At 39.0% G+C, this 17,701-nt stretch overlaps 1 protein-coding gene across 2 annotated transcripts; it reads left to right on the top strand.

The window, feature by feature from the left end:
- Positions 1 to 712: 712 nt before the first annotated feature.
- LOC140928350 (uncharacterized) lies at positions 713 to 16,969 on the top strand. 2 transcript variants are annotated; one of them, XM_073378088.1, is made up of 6 exons: positions 713 to 801; positions 1,633 to 1,713; positions 2,694 to 2,723; positions 6,798 to 6,949; positions 13,330 to 13,418; positions 16,022 to 16,969. In XM_073378088.1, exons 1-6 carry the CDS (start codon positions 756 to 758, stop codon positions 16,131 to 16,133), a joined length of 510 nt encoding a protein of 169 aa, XP_073234189.1. In that variant the 5' UTR covers positions 713 to 755; the 3' UTR covers positions 16,134 to 16,969. The 2 variants fall into 2 exon arrangements, with proteins under 2 accessions (XP_073234189.1, XP_073234190.1); XM_073378089.1 differs by lacking the exon at positions 16,022 to 16,969 and adding an exon at positions 14,999 to 15,325.
- Positions 16,970 to 17,701: the final 732 nt, after the last annotated feature.

Raw genomic sequence — 17,701 nt, 5'->3', positions numbered from 1 at the left:
TTGTGCATGTGGATCATTTTTTCGTCTTTCAGGGGGTAAGTTGCTTTTGCCGTCATTTCTATATTGTTGATTGAACGGAAACGTCGTGTTTCGTGTACAGATTATTATGTAGTGTTCCAAAATACGCTTCTTACGGAGCCAAATTTGACGAAATATTACAGCTGAGAAAGGTTGACAAACAAACAAACCGCAAAAAGCAGGAATGAGTAGAAATTGTGAGGTTACTTTTGCCCTGCGAGCGAGCTTTGACGAACAAAGCGAGTCGTGAGAAAACGCGCGAGCAAAGGGCTATGGAACGGACCCTTTCATACTCGCGTCTTCTCTCGCGTGCCGCTTGCTCGTGACTTTTCACGTTATCCCTAATTGGAGAGCTTGCTGTCAGGCTAGTTTAATTTGAAAAACGGTACACGTCTCCTACGCTACAACTCAAAATCCGATGACATTTTCCAAATATGGCATGATATTGCCGGTCATTTTTCTCTGCCCTTATTATTTTTAACCAACGCTAGCTTCAATTACCTCCGTCAAGCTACAGGTATAACACACTCACTTTTCAGCCTTGCATGGGCGTTTCGTTATGCCCACGATTTGCCTTTCGTCGCTTTGAGAAAATTCGTGGGCCGAGTCTGGCAGGGTGAAACAAAAGTTCTGTTTGCTTTGCTCAGTAACAGTAAGGGTTCACCAAAAGTGTTCACCTTCTGTACTCTTTTTTCTTTCATTATCGGCAGGGTTACACTCCACTTCACTTAGCGGCCATGCATGGACATGATGATGTCATTAAACTGCTAGTGGCTGAATATGGTAAGTAGCTCTAAGCAATATTCAGTAGAGATACGTCACGATTTCTAGCCAAAGACTTGTTTTGTATGAGAAAATTACTATATTGTGGAAAGGTTGGAAGGAAGGTGAGCTAGGTAAAGAAAAGAGGGTTTAAATAAATTCGACAAACTCTTAAAATGTTTCGCTTGGGCTGAGAATAAGGCTGTTCACACTCGGTTCCCCCGAGTACTTGTTCCTGGGATCCGACACAAAATGATCATTTCTTAAACCTTGGGTACTTTTCATGTATTTGTGTACGTAATTTCTTCCATTTCGCCCGATCGGACGTTATTTTGACACGTGACAGAAGGACCTTCAGTGCCCACTTATGAGCCGTTGGGTACCATGCCTGGGCACCAAGGGTGAACGTTGATAATGCCACTGGAAAATTACCCAACCCATTATCAAAATGAACATTTCTGAATGGTCACGTTAAGATTTGTTTTAAGCTATGTCCTCATCAATCCGTTTGGTTTCGTTAACCCTTTAAGACTGATCTCCATACATTTGATCTCCATACATTTCTTTTAAGAACAGTTGAGAGAGTTTTAGATCAAAGCATTGTCCCTTTGGTAATCAATTTAGTAATTCTCATAGCCTGTACTCTTGTTGATCTGCTGATGTTGTTAGGAGAAACTTGATGTTGGTCGTTCTTGGGAAGGTTCACGTATCCAAAATTACGGCTTTTCGCAATGTAGTATACACTGTACATGTTATTAGCAGGTTCACAGGAAAGTACTCAGTGGTACTAGACGCGATAATCGGGTGACATGTTTCGAATTTTATCTGTTTTAACGTTTTATCTTGTTACAGATGCTGATATTAACAGTCGTGATCACAGTGGCAAAAAACCCAGACAGGTGGCCAGAGAAGGACTTACGATTGAGGCTCAAGGTAAACATGTGAATTCTTTAATCCTTTGTGTTAACCCTTCAAACCCCTTTATCAACATACCAATTCTCCACACTGATCTCTATACATTCCTTTAAGAATTAGTTGAGAGAATTTAATAAAAGATCGAGGCATTTTCTCGTTGGTGATCATTTTTATTAATTCTGCTGACCTTTTCTCTTGATTTTATATCAATATTGTAAGGAGAAAATTGGTGTTGGTCACTCTTGGGAGTTAAAGGGTTAAAGACAGTTAATCAGAACAATTGTAGTATTCACCAATTTCACTATCTCTCCTTCTATTTTTATTCTATTCCACTACACTCTTATTTATCCTTATTGTCAGTCAAGGTATGGGCGCATTAATCCAACGCCCTACTTGATCAGAGGGTGAAAACCTACCCTTCCCACTGTAAATGAAACCACGAATTTCCAGCGATAAATGAGGGTGGGTGGGTCGTTGTGCAACCTAACTCCTTGGGCGCTTGATCAAATTGAAGGCATACTGCAATGGGAGTTTGTCTATTTAAACATGATTAGTTATTAGTAGGAATCATAAGTCTTACAGTAATCTATCCATCCATCCTGGTTTAATAAAGTGGCTGTTAATAAATTCCTTTTTGGCTGTTTTCATGCATGTATAAATAATGGCCAGAGAGGGGAGTCAAGGGAAGTCGGGACAGTAGAACCAATTAACGAGAAAATAATCGTTCATCACTGCAGGACCAAAACATACCCTATTTTACTATTATGGCCAGCCGAAATATTGTTATAAAAACAATACACGTTGTTTTAAATCAGCTTTGCAGTAGTCTTTGGACTTCTCGTTCTTGGTTCTTTATATTTTGACTGATTTGATCTCTTTTCTAGAGATCCAACATTTACAACTAGGAGGATCTTCGTCTACGGTTTTTGCAGTTAATTTAATCCTATTTTACTCACTTGTCCCTTCCTTAGCTGAATACGTTCTCTTACTTTTGACAGGTCTACTAGAGTATCTACGATATTATTCAGGTAAATATATGCGTAAAAGTGTTGATGTCTTTTTAATTTTTGAGCACCACAATTAAATAATACTTTAGCGGCCTCTTCTGGTCAGCGGCCCACAAATCAAGCACATTCTCACGTGGAACGTTGCTGCTTCGTCGTGACAAGGATTCGAATTCTCAATCGGTTTGTAACGGTTGCGCAGCATTTGTCGTAGTCTTAGAGTTGTTTTTTGCTGCGGTAGTTTGAAGCGTTCGTCCATCCCACCAGTCAACTTTCCTTCCATTTATTCAAGTTCCTCACTGCAGAAAGTATAAGGTGAAGAGAATGGGTACAAGCCTTTCGGCGCAACGATTTCTGGGATCGTGTGCATGGACAAGCGTTCCTTATGATTGGTTAACGGTTGCCTTGAATACCATTGACCAATCATAACTAACGCTTGTCCACCCAAACAATCCCAGCAGTCGTTGCGTCGAAAGCTTGTACCCATGTCCCTTATAACTTGGTGTGGAGAATAAGGGTAAAGGGTGCCTGCAATGGAAGCTCATGGCTGAGTAGAGGTATTTGGTAGCCGTGGGTGCTGCAGAATGGTTCCGCAGCAATTTGTGAACGCCCCTGGATACCTCTTTCGTTAAGGCGAGATAGTTGGTTCCACTGTCCATTTTCATAGCTGTAAAATTCTACAAATACACTGTACGTCTTCCCATAAACCTTCCATCACTCTGCGCATTTTAACATCCCGACAAGCGATTTGGTTGAAGCTTCTGGCTTGACCATCTATTGTTATTTAACGGCTGATAAATTCAATCAGAGGGTCACCGGTGCAAACAGTGAAGTTACTTTTAGTTGGCTGAGATGTTTTCTTCTCCTTATCATGGAAAAATAGACGAGCCCGCGAGCCCAAGCAGACGACACAGCGGGATTTTCGTGACTGGGTTAATGCGACTGAGTTGGCGACACAAGAAAGACAAAAATAACAACAAGAAACGGAAAGAACAAAATTAAACTGCCACTCAAATGCTGTGGTGTTAGATATGTTAGGAAAGAATAGTCTCTGTATTGAAGTTAGTATACGCGTTTTGTATTTTTTGACTTCTAAGAAGCAATAGTATTTGTTGAAAGTTAGCAAAATCCTTACTTTTGGCTGCATTAAATTAAAAAAAATAACAGCGACGCGTTATAACAGAAGTATAAAACTATGTAGCTTGAAAATTGATATCTGTAAAATTCAACGCAAACTTTTACCAAAAGTAGGAGTAAAGCAAGTAATCCATCTTTATCCATGTTAAGAAACAAAATCATCTCATATGAGGGATTTTATTGTTCCCATTGCATATTTCACATTATGTAATAGTATTTTCAAAGCGGTTCGATTTAAGAACGGATTAGGACCAAGTTTCAGACATAATTTATCCGTTTATTGTTTAATCCATTGATCATCATTTTTTCTGATGTTCAAAGACACTGCAGTGAAGTCAAGTTAACGATTTTATCGCCCATATTTGAAAATATATATGTATTTTTTTTTCAAAGCGCCTCCGTTCAGTGCGTGTTTCCTCTAAATGTTTAGCGGGATTTGGTAGAGGGGTTGACAAGCGAGACTAGGTGAGGGTCTGAAGGTGGCTCGGTGTGGAATGATACTCTCTTAGAGGGCCTAGGGCGCGGTTGGGCTCCTTTCCGTATGCAGTGTACCTTGAGGTCCTTTGTAAAATTATAGGACGTGATGGTGGATAAAAGAAACTTTAAGTCAGTACAAGACACCTGACGAACCTTTGTCCGATAACATGCAATGTCTGTGGTCGATAAACTTCCTTTTGAGTGGTCAATTTCACTTTTCCTGCTGTATGTTTAAGGTGATGCATCGTACTCTTTTCTTATATTTGGATGTCAAAAACGTCCCGCTGTTGAAAGAACTTCTCTTTTCTTTTCCTTTCCTTTCCTATCCTCTGATAGGCTAAAAGAGTACTTGATGTTAAACTTTATGAGGTGCAGTCTACTTTTAACGCACCATCTGTAACCAGAAGCTGTTTTTATTATACCAAAATTTCATTACAATGTAGAGTTTGTAAACAATTTAGGTTATACTAATGCAGATATGCGTTAAGGGCGCTTCTATATTGACTGTTTTAAAACCAAACCCTAAAAGCATCATGCCTACTTTTGAATCACACTCAGCCTCACCAAACTCAGTCAATCAAATGAACCTGTCGGAACTCGGACCTAGCAGTTATTTGAGAAAAAAGATATACTGTTTTCTGCTTTTACTTCTGATAAGTTAAAAACGTTAAGTGAGATTTTTTCCAGCCCGTTCTAACCGTCGCGATTTAAGACCAAACCAATCATGTCGTTTTTTTCAACACTCAATTGAAAGCTGCTCAGTCTAAAACAGTAGGAGACTGTGATAACTTACGTCATCGAGCTCTAAAACTGCCAGTTTTAAAACAAGCGACTGCAGAGCTAAACTCCAAACCAGTGGAAATCGTTGTTTGTCTGTTTGTTAGCTGAGTTATTTTGTGGAACCAAGCGTTTTACTTGAATTACGCGAGAGAAGAGTTTTGCACTAACGAAACCGTGTCTCGCGTTTGGAAGCCAATTGCAGTAGTTGCCAATCGCACAAATTAATCTTTGCACCACCCCCCCCTCCCCCCTTCCCGCCTTCCCTACCCTGCTCCCTTTTTAACGAAAATGTCAGTGCAACCTTGATAAGTCATCCCGTCCGGACATTAGGAATAACAAAATCATGAGCCAATTTGTTTGTGTTAAAGGTGAAGCTCAGTTCGCGAGACGAACAAAAATATATCCAATGAGCGGCAGCCTTACCGTAGAGTGAATGTATAAAGGCTGAAAGCGCCACAAAATGGTTGGCTCGAAAAGTCTCGGAAAACATGGGAACTAGTTCTACAGCAGACTGGAAAGTCATGCATTAGTCGTTGATTTTACATTTCTTGAAAGATCAGTTTTCCAAGAACATTCAACACTTTAGACTAACTTTTACGCCAATCATATGGCTGAATACGCCTACACGAGATTCTTAATGCATGGAATCCACGTGCTTATGTAGAGGATATTACATGGCTGCGTGGAGACACGAAATTTCTCTTCCAGTGTTGAAAAATATTTTTGAACACGAGAACAGAAATTTCCTGTCTCCAAGTGGCCATGTAATGTTCTATTAATTATAGAAACGTCAATGAAATTCGAAACAATTTCCCTTCAATATCTTCGCGCGATTTATCATGTAGCCATAGCAACGATGATATTTTCACATGTGCAGATAACATGTTATTTTTACTGTTTGTGCTCGAAAGCTCACCTGGAATTTCATTGTTGTTTATAATCAATTGTATCATTTCATATATCGTTCCATTGTCAAAATAGCGCATGCGTTTGTTAGCAGTTTCTAAAGGAGCTGTGTCGTGTTTTTGGTTTTTCCCGCTTAAAACCCTACTGTTTGTTATGGAGATAAAAAAGGATTTCAATTTCTAAACAAACCTAGATCATCTTTTTTCAAGGTTAACTCCTCTGTTGTCGAAAAAGTTACCAAAAACTGTTAACAGACCGTGTTTTGTTTTGCATTTGAGGGAATCTCTGTATATCTTTCTCTTAGAGTTTTTAGTGTGAAAAACGTTGACTTTACATCAAATTTGAACCTTGATTTGGCTAAGTTTTCACCGGGTTTGATTTTGACCGGTTTTACCTACGAGAGAAAATAGCAAAGTTGTGTACTTACCTTGTGTGAAATGCACCTTGGGTCCTCTTTCTCTGCTATATGTGGAAGATGATTGTAGACAAATTATGGCATAGAGGGAAATACGGGATACGTCGTTGTTAAGATTGATAACAATCAACTTTGTGCTAGCTGTCGTTTTTGCGCCTAATATCGTAATAAGGAGTTTGTTCAACCTAATTCTGTTTTTGGATATCTAACGAGCCACACCAACGAAAAAACCCCAGCGCGAAATTTTTGATCTTTGGGCTACAGTTCCTTTTGCTGAACACATTTTTCGCAAAACATTCCCCTGGAAGTTCTTCTGTGAAACCTAAAAGTTGTCAGTGATGTTGTATTGCGTTGATTGTTGACCAGTGTTCTTGTTTTCGTAGACTCCTCTTCAGAATCTTCTGGTTATGGGTCACTGCATAGTAAATATGGTTCCACAAGCTCTTCACCAAGTATTATGCTAACGAGTCAATATTCTAACAGTGACAAAAGCAGTAAAAATGAGGCGTCCGACGACAAGTCTCGATCAAGATCGGTGAGGACCAGTTATTTTTATATTTTATAATTTAGAAATGGTAAACGTGCAGCACGCAACCATCTAAATGTTATTGCTGCACGCGAGAGGTTGCTAAGCAAGAAGGAAGCGTAAGAGTTGCTAAAGGCGTAGCGGCGTGCAACTCTAGCTTCTTGAGTGCTTAGCAAACCGTGCAAGTGTATCCATAACTCCATGGTTGCACTCTTACAACGTTTACCATTTCTTGTAAAACGTATTCGAACGTGAAAAAATTTTAATTTCGTTTAAAAGTAGCAGGGGAATGACCACGCGACCGCTGTCCTCTGCGCGAGCTATGGCGTGTGCAAATCATTCTTTTCAAATTCCTCTCTTTCAAAAAAATCGTTCCAGTGAGTAAGTAGTCCTCGTTCTCAGCGTGGAATGTAAAAAACTTTTTACGTTATCTTAAACGGTGTTTGTAAGACTTTCTTTCAGTATTAAGTATTGAAGTACATACAGCGAACAAAGAGATCACTCCATGCGTTAAATGGTCGGTAAAATTGGAAAATTATGAAACCGTCAGCCAAAAATTAGTCGCGGTCGCTTACTTAGGGTTCTAATTGTATGGCTTTGACTGGGAAAATTTTGGTGTTTTGGATAGATGGTCGCTTATGGGAGGTGGTCCCTTACAGGGCATGATCGTTTACGAGAGGTTCCAACTGTAAGGCTTTGACTGGGAAAATTTTGGTGTTTTGGACAGGTGGTCGCTTATGGGAGATGGTCGTTTACAAGAGGTTCCAACTGTAAGGCTTTGACTGGGAAAATTTTGGTGTTTTGGATAGGTGGTCGCTTATGGGAGATGGTCGTTTACAAGAGGTTCCAACTGTAAGGCTTTGACTGGGAAAGTTTGGGTGTTTTGGATAAGTTTTGGATAGGTGGTCGCCTATGGGAGGTGGTTGCATATGAAGGTTCAACTGTAATGGTAAATGATAAAAAAAAAATGTATATATCGAGTGTTGGTGGCGATTTCATTGATTAAAGTGATTGAAATGATCCTATGAAAATTAATCGTAAGATAAAAACTGAAGTCTATTTCAGAAACCAATGTCGCAACCACCGCTTGTTCTCGCAACTAGCGTCCACATGATCATAGCGAAGGAGAGTATCCTCACTTTTACGATAATCCCCCAAAATAATTCTAATATTGATCTCATTAGTCATGACGTGGAAGAGACTGGAGATGATTTTTTGGGGTCAGTTCTATTAAGTCTTACATCAGACGTGAACTGCTGACTTGCTAACTGAACAAGTCTGACTGGGCTGAACGTCAGGCGTTGGCGAAAAGATCCGACATTAAAAAATACACAGCTGTTCCTTGAAGATGCTTCTGAATGGGACTATTGTTGACTGTAGCTTTTTCGAACCTGGCTACTACTCCCCTTTCTCTCCCCCGCCTCCTCGCGCTTGCTGGCTTACTCTTCGTCCTATACTCCACGAGAGATCCTGATGAAAGCTACTTAACAACGGACCTAACCAGTAGAGTCGTTGGTATGCCGCCCTGGTCGTTGGTCGTTGCGTCTGACCCACGTTAAACTTTGCGCAATTTCTTAGCAGCCTCTCGTGCCGGACCCGACCCGTGGACTAAAATTTAAGTAACTGGTCCCTGATGATGATTCTGAACGGGACTGTTGTTAACTGTAATATATCAACAGGGTCCCGGAGGAGCGCCTGGAAGGACTGTCGCTCCTCTAACCCCCTCTCCCCTCTCCCCCATTCGTCTACTCGGTTGTCAGCTGCTGCTCGGGTTTCGAATTTATGAAAGATACATTTAGCAAAGACGACGTGTCGACAGTGACGACGGCTCGCGCAGATCTAAAAGTTATTTAACCAATGGTGGAGCGTTAACTTGAGCACAGGAAGTTGCGTCAAGTTCTTTTCGCGCCGTCTCGCCTTCTCGTTTGATTTTTCTTTGGCCAAACCTGCCTAATAAGAGGAGCGTCGTGAAAGAAACAGGCCGCCGGCAGGTCCCTAGTTCGGCCTCCAGAGGAAGGGATTCTATCTGTCGCTTTACGCAGGCGCTATTCCAACGTCCTCTGATACTTACCATTGTCGACCCTTTTGAGGTCTGCGGTGTTGCTGCTATTTATGGTAGTTTGCCATTTAATTCAGTCCACAAAAAGGAAATGAAAAAAGGGTTCCAAAAAAGAAGCCTCGAAGCTTAATGTGCTATTAAGTTTTCTTACAAATCAAACGAGGGAATATCTAGTAGTGTTAGTAGTATCCAATCAATTCATTATTCAGGAAAGAAAATAAATTTATGATTTTTTAAATAGACCCAGTTTTCTTTATCAAGTTTTTTAGTGAGAATCATCTGGTAAAAATCCGTCGACATCGCTGAAAAGAAAGCCTTAAACATCAGTAAAATAACTAAGTTTGTTCGTCAATCACGAGCAAAGATGTGGCTTCCTCAAGTCGCGAACTTTTGCAGACGTTTGTATGGTGGTGGACAAGTTGGTGCCCCCATCATACAAACGTACATCTTCATTTTTAAGAGTTTGAGACTTTGCCGATCTTCCTATCTTCGTTCTTTTTTAACAAATCACTCTCAAACTTGGCAATTGCTGTACTACTTTTCAAGCTCCCTTTCAGCGGTGTCGACGGATTCTCACTAACTGGTCCATGTCAAAATTTAAAAAAAAACGTGGAGTGTCTATTGAACATTTTGAACACTGGATGCTTTTTTTATATTTGCTTTATTTTGTCAACTAGCGAATCCAGTGAAAAACAGTTTTAATCTTTATCAATTTTAGGTAACATCTCAATAATGTGCGCTGTCAAAAAAGCGTTGACGGTCATCTCGCTCCCAAACTATCCCGTCCCAAGCGAAATCGCCACCAAGAAGTCAACTCGCCATCAACGAGTAACTGGGAAACACTTGACACAGTTTAATACCTAAGGTTGCTTACCTAATATTTTTTTTATTCGAATTTGAAGTCGACCCAAACACAAATATGTTAGACCTTTTTAACGATTATTGCGTCGAAGTTCTTGATGGTTTGGTGGCGAGGTGACTGGTTAACCAAAAAAGAAGGAGATGAATGAGGAAAGGCTGAGAGCTGGGATAGTTTACTGTATAATAATTATACTGTGACAAACTACCTTATTTGGCAAACTAATAAACCGCTGAAATCATAGGAGAAAATAGAGTGAGGCTGTGGCCAAAACGCTTTTTTTATTGTTTGAATTAGCGCTTTTGGCTTGGAAGTTGTTAAGACTCAGTGAGGCGGGGGAAGAGAAAGTGGAAACATTAAATTTTACCCTTTTAAAAGCATCCTAATGCGTTTTTTTTTTCTGTTACCTTCAGTTTTCAGAAGTGAAAAAAGATGAAATAAATATGGTTTCTTTCCGTCTCTCTTGATTGTAACAGTGTACGATAGGAGGATTAACAATTTCTTCAATTGATCAATCAGGCACGATTGAAACAAACAAACAAACGACACACATTTTGTAGGGGCTAGTAAGGTTTAGTAACAGCGTCAAATTCTGCTATAGGTCAGTCAGACAAAATCAGTTATCAAAAGAAACCGCCAGCGGTCACCATGGGAAATAGAAAGACTGCCAGTCTTTCTATTATCCATGCAGTTACTAAGGTTTATCGCGCGGGCGAGCACGTAACGTGCGTGCGAGCGAGGCAAATGCGCGAGGGAAAAGCACGAAGGAAACGCGGGGGGGGAAATACATTAAGTAGATAGTCAAAGTGGATCGGCAGTATGAGAATTAATTTCCTCTGGCGGTAAATGGAAAAAAAAAAAAGAAATTGGTTCACGGACCGCCAAAGTTTGCAAAATTATTTAGTGGATGCCTTGCATGAGAAGGGAAATGAATACGAAACGATACTGAAGTGATAGAGGTGATATTACCCGGCGAGGGTGCCTTCTCTAGATTGTTCTTTGTTCTTTGCTTGCACATTCCAATATTTTGAAGGCGAATTGTAAATCGTAGATACGACGTGTTGTGCGAATTTTGGTAATCGTTAAATTTCATTTACTTTTCTTTAAAAGTACCGGCTAAAACGGTCAGATTGAAAATCAGTTGAAATGTTGAAATGTCAAGTATAATCTTTTAAAGCTTTGGGGAAATGATATTAGTCAAAACTGCTTATGTTTGGATGTTTTAGATTTCTGTAAACAATTTAGTTTATTCATTTTGTGTCATGTTGTCGTTGTTTTTTCCCGTCGGTGTCGAAAATCATAATGATTGCAATTTTACTCATCCCTAAAACTAAGACAGATCAGAAAAAATATATTGTCTCAGTTAACGTATGAAAGCCAATTCAAATAAACCAGATCGAAAGTCGTGGTAAAGAAAGTGTGTTGGTTTCTGATGACTGTGGTCAAAAATAATACTTGGCTTTGTCAGTCCAATTATGACGGTGAACTTACCAGTGAGGAGCATGGCGAAACTCATTCGTTGTCGCGGCCGAAATCTTCTTGTGTCGCTGAATTAATTACAAGGAATTTTTCCCATTTCCTTACGAAATCTTTTTGTTGTAGTTGTCGTTGCTTTTCAAAAAAGCCGTCTAAGATTTTGTTGAGCTTGAAATTGTCTCAGTAATGAATACTTTTCGTACGGAAGTTTCGATCACGAAAGCGACGAGTCGAAAGTCTTGAAGCTTGTCAACCAGGCTTGTTGCTTAAGGAAAACCACAAGTCGCTTCCTCTCTTCCTTTGCGCTCGGGGCCAATATTTTTAATGTGTGAACGGTTGAATGTAAATATTCCGCTCCATAAAGTATGCAATTGACTTCACTGTGTGGCAAATTGCCTGCACATCAGGCGGTTGAAAGGTAGTCATCCTTAATCGTTATTCGAAGGTCAAAAATAACAACATTAAAATCGTTAGAATGATTTGACGCGGAAATGTGTTTTCTCTGAATACCCACTGCATTTTAATAACGTGAAGTATTTGAAAACGCTGATAATATTTTTCAGTGATAAAACAAATTAATAGTTAGGGTTAAAGGCGTATAATTTGGCGAGAAAAAAAAAATAATATAGTTTTGATTTGTTTGAAAGTTAACGGCTTCATCCTGTATTTAGAGTCGTTTAAGTGTATTTGGCCGCAGCGTTGATGGGTCGAGAGGAGTTGGAGTATATTAACGTTTAGTTTGGATGTATTGAAGATTTGAACACAATTACTTCAAAAGAAAAAAAAGTTCCTGTTTAGACAATAAATATTCTCGTTTTGTGTTCAAATTGTTAAATGAAAGATTTCACTCAAGTTAAAAGTTTCATAGGAATTTTGATATATATTTTTTCTTCAGTAAATATTAACGAACAAAGAGTATAGCTTTTAAACAAATATTTTGCTCGCCGTCGCCCCCGCCAAAAAGCTCTAACTTGTGTTTAGATAACAAACTTTAGTGTCGTACATAGAGCGGTTTTCATTTGAGTGTCGAAAAGTAATTGGTTTTGCACTTTCTACACGATGCGATTGGCTTAAAAGATTCGCGCCACCTTTTCATCCAATCAGAAGTAAAACCAAAGCCAATTGTGACGCGCTCGCACGATTTTCCCGCGCTTTGCGTCAGCCACATGTAATTACTTCGAGTTTTGATTGGTTCAATGTATTGTCTGTGTCCTATGTGATTGGCCAGAGTAATTACTTTGGTTTTGGTTTTACGACACTCAAACGAAAACCGCTCTATTTTAAAGCTGTTTAATGTTGTTTTGATTTTTGGATCCTCTGTGCCCTTTCAGTTTCCTTTTTTATTGTGAGATACATTTTCCCTTTGATTCACATCTGGCCTTAGGCTACCTTATATACTCGAATGAGTGTCGCGGCGCCTATTAATTTTTAACGCCACAAATAAGGCGCTTATTTGAGGGCAGCGTTGTTTTGAAAGTTGGACGCGACAAAGAATTGTATCTCACCGAAGTTAATTCTACCGTATTATTATTTTCTGTATTAAACTAACAGAATTAACGTCTTTTGATTCTGATTAGTCGGTGGCGGTGTTTATTCATTTTTTTCATCCAACTGCAGCGCTTAATCGGGGCGGTGCTTTTTTGAGTAAATACGATATGTCTTCCGACTATAATACTTCACTTCACTTTCAAAGGTTTTTGAAACATTGTTGTCTCTTTGTTTAATAAACATTTGAAACCGATATCTCTACCTATGACTCTATTTCTCAGTGTGTTTGATGTAAATTTGTATTTCATGTTGAACGTAGGAGAGTGTGCCTGGCGGTTGGTCGAAAATTCTCTCGTTGGTTAGGTTTTTTGGCCCGACATTTCTTACACATGAGGATCTAACACACGTTACGGGGGATTCTAGTTAAACAGTCGCAACATCAATGAAAATGTCTCTAAACTAAACGCATGTTTCACTTACTTAATTTCTTTTTTTCTTTCTAATCAGTCATCAATAGGGCGATTCCTTTTGAAGAAGAAACAGAAAAAAGAGCGAGCCCCAGTTCCTAACTTTCCAGCTAGTCACGCATCGGCAGGGTAAGTCACACCTCTCTTGATTTACTCAATCTACGAAAATAACATCAACAACGAGCCAGACGAGCTTTATTTGCATGACCATACAAGTACATACAATATTGCAAAAGCTATTGTAAAAACCAAAATTACATCATAGGGCAATTGCATTACTTTGATTGGTAATAACTTGTCCCGTAGATCAAAGCAGGCTGAAAGATATTTTTGAATTGTATATTGATAAAGTAATTAGAGGAGTTCATCAGTTAATTGATAAAAACGTTTGCAGGTATCTGGGTTATGTTTGGAATCAAGAGTCTTGACTTTGTTGTAAAAATAGAATAAAAAGTAAATAAAAAGTTCCAAGTTCTACAGTATCAACTATAGGTACAGAATTACGTTTCATAGACTGTTCACGTCCCCTATTTTTCCGTGAGATCGTCGTGATATAGCGCGTCTTACCGTTAATGGCGGCCATCTTGATTTTCAAATGTACCGAGGGAGTGGGCATCGGGGATTATGCATGTAGCTCTAGTAGGGAGAGTAGATTTGACACTCATCCAAGATGGCAACCCGTAACGCGTAGCGCTCGATCTCGACGATCTTACGGGAAAACAGGGGACTGTGAACAGTTTACGATGCACCGAGTTTTCTGCTCCATTTACATTGTGCCTATTCTCTCCTCCGCTGAGCCTCCTGTTGGGTATTCCGATTAAGCAGGTCATCTTCAATAATTAACAGTTATTGAATGAGGCTAAGTATCATTTGAAGAATTATGGAGATTGAGGAGGGTGTTATCCGCCATTTTGTATTCACTACCAAAACTACTCAACCTCGTTCCCAGGTCTTCTCGGTTAACCGTTCAATAATCTGGCAATTTTGCTGCACGATTGACGTCATCAGTTCACATATCGCAAAATTCTTCCAAATTTGGTCGACAGTAGCTGGTTATGATGAATTATGCTAGGGATTTTAGCCAATCAGAAACGGATAAATATTTTGAATGAATAATAACTAGAGCTACAGGGATGTCACTAAAATTTGAAGTTGCCGGTTAAATACAACAAGTAGGTGGGGAATAAAACAGCTAGGGATTTCTTTTGGTTCTATATTTCTTCTATTTTCCTACGAAAGAAGCCGGGGGCCACGTTCATACTAGCCGGGGGAAATCCCTTGCCCCCCGACGCCTCTTGATGACAGCCCTGATTTGACAGAGAGCAAATAACTCAACGCATTTTTTAAAAAAGTCACCTTATAGAACAAATCTAAAAGTAAATCCTGAACATGTGTGTTAGACCCTGTTAGTAAATGACTTTTTTTAATATTCGTAAATAAGTGGATAAATGGCTAAATAAATAAACTAGTGGATTATATTAAATTTGAAAATAAAATAAATAAAAAATAAATGAAATTATTAAATAAAATGTTAAATAAATTGGAAAGAATATACATTATAAAATAAATAAATAAATAAAATGACTAAATAGATTTACTAAATGAAATTAGATAAATTAGTAAATTAACAAATAAATAGATAAAATAAATACATAAATACCCGATAAATAAAGTAATGAACAAATAAATGACTTTCGTTGTAATTCTAGTTTTCAAGGAACGATGATTTACCGGCGTCGTCGGACAGAAGCTCCAAGTTTGGACGCAACTGTTCTTCAAAACAGTTTTCGTAGAATATTGGGCTCAAGTCTAGAATCAAAACATGGAAGACGAATGTACAATTATACGATATGAACATAAAGCTAAAAGTTACGTGACAAGTAATTTGATTGATATATAAGTTAAAATAATTGCAATTTTAATTAAAGTGGCACTAAAGCAGACTTAAATCAAGTTTATTATTATTGCGTAGGAAGCGTGAGAAAAATTCACAACTGCTAGGATCATTCTTCATTTGATTTCATTTCCGCAGTTCTTATATGATTTATTTCATATACATCTATCACATTATTATTGTTGTCATTCTTCTTCTTCTTCTTCTTCTTCTTCTTCTTCTTCTTCTTCTTCTTTATTTTTTAATTTTCGGATTGTGTCTGTAAAATTTCTTAGGGCTTCGAGCGTGGCAGGCTAAATTTGACTCTCATTTTTTAGCAGAATTTGCTTCCTTATTGCGCAGACAACCATCTCATGTCTAGTCTCCTCAGATGCAATCGCTTTTTAAGGTTGCCTTGGAGACTAGAGTCTCGTCTATATTCACAATATACCGCCAAAGACGTCGATACGGTATAGTAGAACAGAAACAGTATGAAACGGTCCTAGGTTATTCACTTTGCTGCGGCACTTGAATTGTTCTGAAAGAAAAACTTGTGAATGCGATGGAAATGGTCAAAGTGTCACTTTCAGGAGCTTCCCATCACAGAGGGTTTCCGACTCAGATTCATGCGAAAAAAGGAGGCCAGGAGGGGAGTGATTTAGCTACAATGAGGTAGCTATGCATAGGAGGTATACAGTTCGACCGACGGTCGAACTGTATACACCCAAGTTGTTGTAGCTATTTGTACTTTCTGGCTGTGTTGTACAACAGGTTCAACATGAACTTGGGTGACCTGCACCGATACGTGTGGGTAATATAAAATAAAGAAAACTCCACTTTCTTTTTTTTCGATTTGTAGACTGCTGATAAGTTCTCCTTACTCACTGGAATCGGGATCACTTGAAAGGAGTCCAAAGTTTTCACAGAGAACATACTCCGATCCTAACCTACTAAAATCAACTGGTGTGTAGCCTAAAGAGCTGACGTAATGAAGTATTCTAAAAGCTGTTAGTTTCTCCTGCCTTTCGAACGGGCTGAAGGAGTTGTATTGAAGCTGGCGGAAAGATTATCCAGCCCTTCTTCTCTGGGTAAGAGCGCGCGGTTTTTACAAGTAGCAACACATTGCCTACTACAAGAAGCTGCTGTCAGTAGGGGATCATTATGTATTGTTTGTTAAGGCGTTTAGGAGTACGGACAATGGTCTTCCCATGCGTATAGAAATGAACTGTGTACAGATATAAAGCATGGATGTATTTAATGCGTTATGTACATTTAAGCTACAAAGAATGTATACACAATAAGCCATTTTCACGTTGACGACATTTGACGGCATTTGCCGGAATTCATTTCCTTTTTGTCTTATTTTTCTTCTTCATATTTATTTATTTAAATTTCTCAGTCCCTCTGAGGTATAAAAAACAATAGCTCTAATTTGCACAAAAACAACAACAACAACAACATCAACTACCCAAAGGATTCTGGCAGTTGTAGTAAAATGACGTCATCGTGCAATTATTTTGTCGCTTGTACTAATATACACTCAGCTTTCAATTTACTGAGAATTTTGTAACGCGTAAAAAGAAGATTGGGATATCAATTAAGAAGCATTTATATATACTTACGATATTTTTACATTAACTGCGGCATTTTTGTTGGATTCGTAAAAATCTCGTGCTAGAATTTCTTATTTTTCTGCAACGCTACATGTAAGTCGCTTTGTATCCTACAGTTCTTATTTTGGTTACTCAGTATGGTTTATATAAAGTATAAGTTTTATGTAAACAAATAAAAGGAAAATGTTGAGCTGTTTTCTAGCCTTTCGTAGGTACCTGCTAGGCACCTGATAAGGAAGTGTATTCTGTCCTTATCCCCGACTGAATGACTCACCCTATTTGCAGCAACCAATCACACGCTTAGTGAGGTCACTGAAAAGAGCAACGCAACGAAAAATTCCGGCCACCTGGAAGCTCGCAGCTCTGTGTTGAAAAAAAGTGGCTCTGTTTGTCAGCTCATCCCAAGGAGAACGTCCCAAGCAAGAAAGCGAAAGACGCTCAAGCTAGAAAGTTAAGATTGAACTGAGTTGTATTTCAGGAATAACTTGACAATAGCACAAAACTTCAAGATTTAAAGGGGGGAAGGAAAATGCTATCTAAAGGCGCTTTCCATTTGTCAGAACTGGCCGGCCGGACCAGTCCGTTAGCAAATGAAATGGGCTTTTTCCAGAAGGTTTCGATGAAAAACCATCTCCTTCGTGCATACTATTTAGGATTTGACTGATCTGGTTGGATAGTCTTGATTAAAAGTGAAATTCCCATTACGACGGGAATGGTCTGGCCGGTCAGTTCTGACAAATGGAAAGCGCCCTAAGTTTCAAGTTTCATCCTTGGAAAACGATCGATCGTTCGTTCGTAGAGAGGCGAAACGGTAGCATAAGGTATCGATTGCGTAGAGAGGATCGATAAAGACCTCGGGATCTTTAAAATTATTTGGGTGCGAATTGATAATCTCGAATTCAAGCTCGAAACACATGCAGAATTGT

Source organism: Porites lutea, chromosome 2 (assembly GCF_958299795.1).
Source record: "Porites lutea chromosome 2, jaPorLute2.1, whole genome shotgun sequence".
Taxonomy (NCBI): domain Eukaryota; kingdom Metazoa; phylum Cnidaria; class Anthozoa; order Scleractinia; family Poritidae; genus Porites; species Porites lutea.
The sequence above is the reverse complement of the archived record's forward strand: the minus strand, read 5'-3'. Positions and strand labels throughout refer to the sequence as shown.

Excerpts from the sequence above, each read along its gene's own strand:
- LOC140928350 (XM_073378089.1), top strand. The coding sequence starts at position 756 with ATGCATGGACATGATGATGTCATTAAACTGCTAGTGGCTGAATATG. Across the intron at positions 802-1,632 it reads ACTGCTAGTGGCTGAATATG|ATGCTGATATTAACAGTCGT; the intron begins GTAAGTAGCTCT and ends ATCTTGTTACAG. Across the intron at positions 1,714-2,693 it reads ACTTACGATTGAGGCTCAAG|GTCTACTAGAGTATCTACGA; the intron begins GTAAACATGTGA and ends TACTTTTGACAG.